Consider the following 9,398-nt stretch of genomic DNA (forward strand, 5'->3'; position numbering starts at 1 on the left):
TATACACATAAAAATAATATTTTTTTAAAAATTAGCAAAAACCGTATTATAGACTTTGTCACAACCTTCATAGAACATGCCTTTGATTGGAGAGGAACTGTTATTTTAAAAAGTCCTTGATGATATCTTAGACTGTGTTTTTTCAGTGGTAGCAGATCATTTGTTCCACCAAACAACGACCTTTTATGACACAAATAATCTGCACTGCATAGGTTCTTGTAACAAGGAAAACTAAAACATTAATTGTTTGTCTTGTGGAGCAGTTGCGTCTGTCATGGACATAATAAATTTTAGTAAAACAAAGGCCTAGGCTTCTTGTTTTTATATATGCAACCAGGACAGTTCCAAAAAAGTTAAAAACAATCCACTGGAGTTTTCTTTCCAAGTTTGAAGACGTTTCGCTTCCCATCCAGGAAGCTTTTTCAATTCAAAATGTTCGAATTAGCATTAGGTTTGAAGCTTAGATGGTTAGATGAAAGCTTCCTGCTGAGGCTGACTGTGGGTTAATAGAAATAGAAGCAGTTGACATAGAAGCAGGTTCAGGTTCATGACACATTAGATTTCAGTAGACATTATCCATAAGCAACTTTATACATAAAACCTTAAGATTGAGATGGAAACATCCCATCAACTGTTGCTTCAGCGACTAGGTAAACCGCTTATATTCTGGGGTGCACACTTCCCTACAATGTTGTCACAGTCAACAACACTACCTGTATTTAGACATGGAAAACGCAATGGAAAATCATTTCAGTGTGTAAATGATAGGTAACTCCCTGTTTTCATTTAGTGTTCATGCTGTTCTTCCAGTCTTGCTGTTTTAAACAAACCTCTACTCTATGAAAAGAAAATTAAAAAAAGTCATTGCTGATGTGTTTCTTCTTTGATAGTTAGACCTTCATTTGACATCACAAGCTGAGCATTTTATCTGTTTAATTTCCCCTCTTTGTTATCAGGGTGCAACACATCAGCTGCAGACTGAAGTCAACGCTTTGAGGTGTTGGAATGGAGAAGAATATCTGGTAAAGATATTCCCTGTTACACCTCATATCGATCGACCGAGGAATATACTTTACACATTAATCTGATCCCTCTACGCGTTAGAAGGCTTTTACACTCTGCAAAGAAGTTGGAATGACTAAGGAATGTCCGTGCTGGGAAATATTAAAAGGTGAGCAATAATGAATAATGAATAACGTCATGTTAAACACGGTTAACATTTTTAGGATGTAAATCCAGTCAATTTTAAAGAATTTAATACAACATGTGGTTTTTATGGCAGTCTCGTCCAAGCACCACTCCAAACTAGTACAGGATAAAATTCAGCATTTTGGGGAAGATTCAGAGCGCAACTCAGCAGCAATAACATTTGTACATATCCACTTCAATTAACTTTATTTATATAGCGCCAATTCACAGCACATCTCATCTCGATGCACTTTAGAGAGACAATTCAACCGGATCATACAGTCAAAATGATTCAAAGTTTTCTATCAAAGGAAAACCAGTTGATTGCATCGACTCATTGAATCAAAATAATCCCTTACACTAAGCATGCTTGTAGCGACAGTGGAGAGGAAAACTACCTTTTGACAGGAAGAAACCTCCAGCAGAACCAGGCGCAGTGTGAGCGGCCATCTGCCGAAATAAAACCAGATTAAAGCTTTACCAAACATGCATGCACCTTTCAAACCATTGAGTGTTTCAGTATTCATTAAAGAACATGCTGTTCTCTAACAGGGTAATTCCCCACATGGCTGATCTAGTTTATAGTCAATCAGTCCTGATTTTCACATCATAGGACAAACCCGACACCTAAAGGTTCATCCAGTCATTGTTGGACAGAGGTTGTGTCTGTCCACTGATGACTGTTTTACTGTGAACAGTGTCCTTTTGGTATCACTGAAGGAAAATGTCTTTTATGGAGGGAAAAGGAGCCTCAATGATCTTCTCTGCTGTTCTTACTACTCTTCTCACTTTCTTCCAGTCTGAGGCGCTGCAGCCTCCACACCACAGAGTGAGACAGCTGGTCAGAACGCTCTCTATGGTGCTTCTGTAGAAGGTGGTGAGGATGGGTGGGGGCAGGTGGGCTCTCCTCATCCTCTGCAGGAAGTAAAAGCGCTTTTGTGTCCTTTTGACCAGCGAGGTTGTGTTTACATTCTAGGTGAGGGTGTCTGTGATGTGCACCCCCAGGAATGTGGTGGTGCTGACCACCTCTACAGCTGAGCTGTTGATGAGCAGTGGAGCTCGGTTAGGACGGTTATTCCTGAAGTCCAAGATGATCTCCTTCCTTCTCCACATTCAGGATCAGGCTGTTATCTTTACACCAGTCCACCAGATGCTCCGCCTCCTCTCTGTATTTCTGCTGGTTGTCATCACTGATGAAGCCCACCGTGGTGTCTGCGAACTTTACGATGTGATTGGTGGTGAACCTGGGGACGCATTCGTGTGTCATCAGGGTGAACAGCAGGGGGCTCAGGACGCAGCCCTGAGGGAAGCATAGTGCTTAGACTGATGACATCAGAGGTGTTCTGTCCAACCCTCGACTGACTGAGGTCTGTTGGTGAGGAAGTCTAGCAGCCAATTTCAAAGGGGTGTATTGAAGCCCAGCTGTTCCAGTTTTCCCATCAGATGCTATGGGATGATGGTGTTGAAAGCTGAACTGAAGTTCAGGAACAGCATTCGCGCGTAGATGTTCTTCTCCTCCAGGTGTGTCAGGCTCAGGTGGAGAGCAGCAGAAATGGCATAATCAGTGGAGCGGTTCCATCGGTAGGCGAACTGGAACGAGTCGAATGTTGGCAGCAGACTGGAGACGATGTGTTCTTTAACAAGCCTTTCAAAGCACTTCATTATGATGGGAGTCAGTGCAACAGGCCGGTAATCATTGAGTGAGGAGACCTGAGGCTTCTTTGGGACCAGAATGTTGGTGGCAGACTTGAAGCATGCTGGCACTATGGATTGGTCCAGCGAGGTGTTAAAAATGTCTGTTAGTACACCAGCCAGATGATCTGCACACTCCTTGAACACCTGCCCTGGTATGTTATGGGGGCCTGGGGCCTTTCTTAGGTTGACTCTCTTCAGAGTTTTCCTCACTTCAGCTACGTCCAGGTTTAGTGTGTCCTCTCCCTGGTGAGGAACATCTTTCACTGCTGGAGGGCTGTTTAGTGCCTGAAACCTTCCAAAGAAGTTGTTCCGTTCATTTAGGTGTCATGTTGTCTATACTTTTTTGCTCCCACTGCGATAAAATAAAATAAAAACTTGTAAAACAAAAACAAATATCTTTGATAAATGAAAAAAAAAATGAATTGTACATAAAAAAAAAAAAATAAATAAATCTAATAAATGATAAAATATCAACTTTATGTTTGATCTCCAAAGATAAGTTTGTCTCAGAGAAGTTTACTTTGGTACTTCCTGGTCTTTGCGTCAAACTGGCACCAGGACCATGAATAATGATGTTTAAATAACAAGTCCTAGATGGACACAGATCATTTGAAATGAAAAATGCAACACTTTATAATTCATTTTTTAAGTAGATTAATGTATGGGGGGGTGAGGGGGTGTGATAATACCCTGGATCGGCCCTACTGGTTTGGAAAGGCAGTGATGAGGGACAACTGTTGCGGTAAAGTGTTTGATCCATGCATGAAAGCCTATGATGTGTCTGTCACAAATTTAAGTCCAATTGCATTGACCGTTTCTGCATCTCTTGCTTCTCCCGAAGCCCCACGCTGTTTGTTTTCTATCAAATAAAGGATACCAGCATCAAAAAGAGCTGGATTCTAGAGGAGGCTTTTAATTTTTCCAAATCTGTAAAATATCCCCTAATCTGAGTAACTTTTATCATGACAGATTTTCTGTGCAGGAGAGAAAAAAAAAACTCCACTGAAGCACCTGAATCCAATGATGTAGCAAGAGAGGCTGCTGCAGCCCAGACCATAATACCTCCAACACTGTGTGCAATTCTTGACCCAGGATGTTTAAGATTCAGGGCAATTTATTTACTTTCCTCTGGCTATGACTCTAATTCGGGTTTAATTTTGGTCTAATTTTTCCTATCTTGTTATATGATATAAGCCAATTTCCTCTTTAACCACTGATTTTTGCTCATCAGAACTTCTATAAACGAAAGCCTTTGTCAAACAATGCTCTTATTTCTAAAAACTGTTCATTTATACCCTCATACTGGGTCGCTAAAGATGCCAAAAACAAACGTACTCTTCTACCCTAAAAAACAATAAACTCCTGTAATCATAAACAACTAAGGCCAACTGTATCATATTTAAATTTAAATTCAAACATTGAAATAACACGAATAGCCTAAAAAATTGTGTACATTGATCAAATCTTAAGTGTTAATTTTTATTTATTACCAAGAACTTTAGACAGATCAAAGTAACAAAACATACAGATAATTGATCTTGCAAAAGCCTAGTGAATAGCTGAGTGTTGCTCATTTTTACCGTAAGTACTAACAGATCTGTAGTTACTGTTTGCAGTACCCCAAAATGTCCCCTTAATATTTGAATTTTACTAAATTAAATAGGGAGCTTGTTAAGCCCTTAAGAGATGCTACAAAATCTGGAGTTTGTTGTGCTTTCTTTCCTATCTCAGTCTCAAAACTACAACTTCAAAACTTCCCATTTTTCTGATTTAAAGGTATAGTGGACAATGTTCTTTTTCCGGGTGGATCATCTAAATAAGTGGTCATGCTAATTATCAATCATTCTGGTGAAATGTTTACGTACGGTCATCCTACGTGCTCGTCCCCATTTTCACTTACCGGTGGCGAGTCTGACATGGTGGACAAATTGCACATCTTCTTTTGGGACATAAGCTTGTATGAGCGATGCGAACAGAAACTTTTAAACAGAGCGTGCACGAGGAAAAATGGGCTCGCCCATGCTGTCACACACGTTTAATAGGCATTCCCTCTTAGGAGAGGGTACAGGGATGTGCATGTGCATTTTTTTTTTTTTTTAAGTGGATAGGGCGGGTCTTTTCAAAGATTTTCGCGAAAAATCCTCCACTATACCTTTAATAAAATTATTCCACATCCAAAGCTCCTGTAAATTCAAAGATTTTTGAGATCCAACATTTTTATTTTCATAGATCCAGTGAAAGCCTCACGTGGTTCAGTTACTTTTCCAATGCTTGTGGATTTTAGGGAAGAATTAGGTCTGGGTTTGTGCACTAAATCTGTCATGTTATGTGCAGACCGTTTTATCTTTGGTTGTCCTTCCTCAGGCTTGCAGTAACGTCCAATCTGCTGCTTTTGTGGAGCTTAATACCCATTAAACCGGTAGTGATGCTGACTGACCAAACTGGGGCCTCTTGTGTTGCTTGCAGTACAATGTATAATTCTTTTATTAATTTCCCTTTTTTAATGAGTGGACATGCTGCAAAAAAAATCCCACATTAATGAGAATAAATTCCCACAGACATCCAGGGATTATGTCACTGTTGACCCAAAGTGCTGCCTGACAAAACAGCTTGAAAAATTAACAAATACGCATGATGGGTTTCTTTAATTTTCAAAACAAGCTCTGGAACAAGTTTGTACATTTCAATCCACGATCAGAACATTTCCAGACTTCCAAAGCTCGTCTCTGCAAGGATGTGACGACCACTTTTTTTGCTCTGGATTCTTATTCAAGCTTTGTTCAGTCACACGTCACACAAATTATCTACAAACTTAACAATTGAGATGCAATAATGCCTTAAAATCAGTTAAACAGAAAAAAAAGACTATAACAGGGGTAATCATAATTTTTCTATCATGTAACAAATATAATCTTTTATTTGGAAGTCCTTCTCATCTGGAGGCTTCTACATCTGTTCATCAGTGCCTCTTAAAATGTAAAAATAGATCTGTGAGGTGAAGAAATGTTGACTATATCAATAACTTTCAACAGCTAAAAAGAAAATGTGCTTTATCGGACTACTACTGGAACGGGTCCATTATGATTCCGCTTTAAAAGTAACACCCTAAGGTCATATAGAGGTCAAAGTGTAGAATGCATAAATCAGATCAAGACTTCTTGTTACTGTGGCACACGAGCAGCGGCTAAAAGCTTTGGTAGGTGGTCTTGCTGGTGCGTCTCCATCTCCTCCCTTTGTGTGAAATGTCGTCTGCTGATGGGAAGCAGGGATCAGAACAGCTTGATCATGCTTTCTCTGGACTTTCCCACTCCGACCCACTTCACTGAAAGGAGAAAGGAACGGCATTAAGGATGCGACTGGCAGGGTTCTGGGCGGAGCCAAGCGGCCTGGCTTGGCTCCGGTTTCTCCATTAATGCAGGAAGATCTCTTTACCAACCTGGCACTTGGAGGAAGTTCTCGATAAAGCGAATGTAATTCTGTGCCTGTGGAGGCAACTCCTCGAAGCTCCTGGCTGTCTCTGTGCTGCAGCACCAGCCGGGCAGCGTTTCGTAGTCCACAGACACCCGCGTCAGGACGTCCATGTTAGCTGCGACAAAACAGCAAGAAAAATAAATAAATAACTAAGACCAAAACACATCAGTTTCTAAACCAAAACAAAATCAGCGTCTTTACTGAATCTTAAATGAGTAATAGACATGTCTACTTTAAGGCTTTAATTAGAGTTTTTAATATTTCAATAATTCACATTTGGAAAACATTGCTAAATACACAGTTTTTACTTCCCAAGAGATCCAGGAAATCCTAAATGGTTAGAGGAACCACTCACCTGGGAAGCTGGGCAGGGGCTCTCCATCAATCTTATAGGCCACGCCCACTTTAATCTCTGGCAGTGTGTCCAAGATATCCAGCTTGGTCAAAGCGATCCTGCACAAACGAGACCATCGCTTTAATGAGCTCTAGGAGCCAAAGTAGGGAAACTTTTCTCCTATAAAGGTTCCTTACGCTGAGAAGCCGTTAACCATGTGGGCGTATCTGACCAAAATCAGGTCCAGCCAACCACAGCGCCGCCTCCGGCCCGTAGTCACGCCGAACTCTCTGCCTCTTTCCTGCAACAGGTCTCCGACCTCCTGCAAATCAAGCAGGTAAATTAACCAATTCATATGATTCCTCAGGAAATAAAACTGCAGCAGCAGATTAACTCGGGATTTTATGTTTTCCAGTAAGATAACTATTCGCTAGGTTTGTGAGCAGCTGGTTGTTAAAATCATGAAAATTCATTTTTTCTTGCAGTCCAATGAGAACTAATCATCATCTTCTCTTCCCTCATTCTCTGACTCTTCCTCACCTCATCCCCCCAAGCAGAAGAGAGATTCTAAAGCTTTATGAACATTATGACTCCTTTTACGCATCGGGCAGATGTAAAGCAGTTTCTCACTCACGTTATCTTGCTCTGTCGGGAAAGCGCCGACACCCACACGGGTGGTGTAGGCTTTAACGACGCCGTAGACCCGGCCAACGTACGACGGTGGCACGCCGAGTCCGGTGCACACACCTCCCACAGTGCAGTTGGACGACGTCACAAAAGGATACGTCCCTAAAGAGGAACACATTGATTAGAAACACTAACTAGAGCATTTTTTTCTTCCTAATCATTCTATGTTGCTCACCAAAGTCAATATCCAGCAGGGCGGCATTGGCTCCCTCCACTAGGATCTTCTTACTGGGACCAGTGAGGGCTTTGTGCATGAAGTACACACCATCAGTCACCAGAGGGCGCAGTTTCTCTGCGTATTCCTTCAACACAATCACAATATTTGTATTATACCCAGATATCCATCCTGGTCTAATTTCTAATCAACTTTTTGATGTTTTGAATTTAGGACTAATATAAGGATAAATTTAAGACACAGATTGTTAGAAATTACCTTCAGCTGCTTCAGCTCTTCATTAATGTCGACGTTGAGGTTTGGATACATGGTTAGGAAGTGATCAGCCAACATTCGGAACCTGCAAACCAAACAGATGTTTAATAATCTTCATAAAGTCCCTTTTTTATTCAACTGAACCTGAATTTTTCAGAAGCAATGAGATTAAGGCAGGAAGACCCAAGAGCTCTGATTCTGGGCTGTAGAAAGGTGCTGCCCCCTGCTGGCCAAAGAACATATAGCTAATAGGCCTTTCTAACTGAAACTGCTGATTTCATTTGGTAAACTACATGACTATTTTTTTTCTTTTTTTCCTTTTCAGTTTTATGAAATAGGTTTCAATTATTTACACATAAAGGTTTTGATTCATGAAGCCTTAAACAGGTCTGGTTGATTTTAAAAGCTCAGCATATGCCGGTTTATCAGTTTTACTGACAGTTTTAACCTGCATTTGGGATGTTTTTCCAGCTGGAACATCCAAGTCGTTCAAAACAACTTTCACCGAAAAACTTTAACCCCCTTGTGAAAAAAGAAAGGGTTATAATGTTCAAGAATGGCCCAGCTGCCATTGGAGCTCTAGTCAATAGTAAACTGGTAGATATTGAAATTCCAACCAGACAGAAAGAGCATCAAGCCCCAAATCAAAACAAGCAGGGTTTAGATAAACGCCTGACGACAAAAAAAATGCATTCTGATCAAAAATAAATCCAAATGTTGCTTTTTAAAACTTCCTTAGGAGGCTAAGTTACAGTCATATGAAAAAGTTTGGTCACCCCTATTAATCTTAATTAATTTTATTTCTAAATATTTGGGTGTTTGCAACAGCTACTTCAGTTTGATATATCTAATAACTGATAGACAGAGTGATATTTCAGTATTGAATTGAGGTTTATTGGACTAACCAAAAATGTGCAATATGCATTAAAACAAAACTTGACAGGTGCATAAATACGGGAACCTCAGCAAAAAGAGAGACATTGATATTTAGTAGATCCTCCTTTTGCAAAAACAGCCTTTAGTCGCTTCCTGTAGCTTTTAATGAGTTCCTGGATCCTATTCTTCTTTGCAAAACAATTCCAGTTAAGTTTGATGGTCGCTGAGCATGGACAGCATGCTTCAAATCATCCCACAGATGTTCAATGATCAGGTCTGGGGATCGGGATGGCCATTCCAGAAGATTAAAATTGTTCCTCTGCATGAATAACTGAGATTTGGAGCGGTGTTCTAGATCAATGTCTCGCTGAAATATCCATCCCCGGCGAAACTTCCACTTCGTAACTGATTCTTGAACATTATTCTCAAGAATCTGCTGATATCGAGAGGAATCCATGCGACCCTCAACTTTAACAAGATTTCCAGTGCCAGCATTGGCAACGCAACCCCAAAGCATGATGGAACCTCCACCAAACTTTACAGTGGGTAGCAAGTGTTTTTCTTGGAATGTTGTGTTTCTTTTGCCGTCATGCATAACACCTTTTCATTAGCAAACAACTCAATCTTTGTTTCATAAGTCCAAAAGACCTTACTCCAAAACGAAGCTCGCTTTTCAAAAAGAATCGCCTTTGCATACCTCAAGCGTAGGGCTGGGTA

At 40.5% G+C, this 9,398-nt stretch overlaps 1 protein-coding gene across 1 annotated transcript in view; it reads right to left on the bottom strand.

The window, feature by feature from the left end:
- Positions 1–5,420: 5,420 nt before the first annotated feature.
- Positions 5,421–9,398, bottom strand: part of LOC107082552 (adenylosuccinate synthetase isozyme 2-like) — a 7,991-nt gene continuing 4,013 nt past the window's right edge. The window contains exons 7-13 of the mRNA XM_015371306.1: positions 7,809–7,890; positions 7,551–7,677; positions 7,323–7,477; positions 6,886–7,010; positions 6,710–6,807; positions 6,320–6,469; positions 5,421–6,205 (exon numbers count right to left, since the gene is read on the bottom strand). Of these exons, the coding sequence (XP_015226792.1) occupies positions 6,153–6,205; positions 6,320–6,469; positions 6,710–6,807; positions 6,886–7,010; positions 7,323–7,477; positions 7,551–7,677; positions 7,809–7,890 (790 nt within the window). The 3' untranslated portion in view covers positions 5,421–6,152. The remainder of the gene's footprint in view (positions 6,206–6,319; positions 6,470–6,709; positions 6,808–6,885; positions 7,011–7,322; positions 7,478–7,550; positions 7,678–7,808; positions 7,891–9,398) is intronic.

Source organism: Cyprinodon variegatus, unplaced genomic scaffold, assembly GCF_000732505.1.
Source record: "Cyprinodon variegatus isolate N-32 unplaced genomic scaffold, C_variegatus-1.0 Scaffold56, whole genome shotgun sequence".
NCBI classification, from domain to species: domain Eukaryota; kingdom Metazoa; phylum Chordata; class Actinopteri; order Cyprinodontiformes; family Cyprinodontidae; genus Cyprinodon; species Cyprinodon variegatus.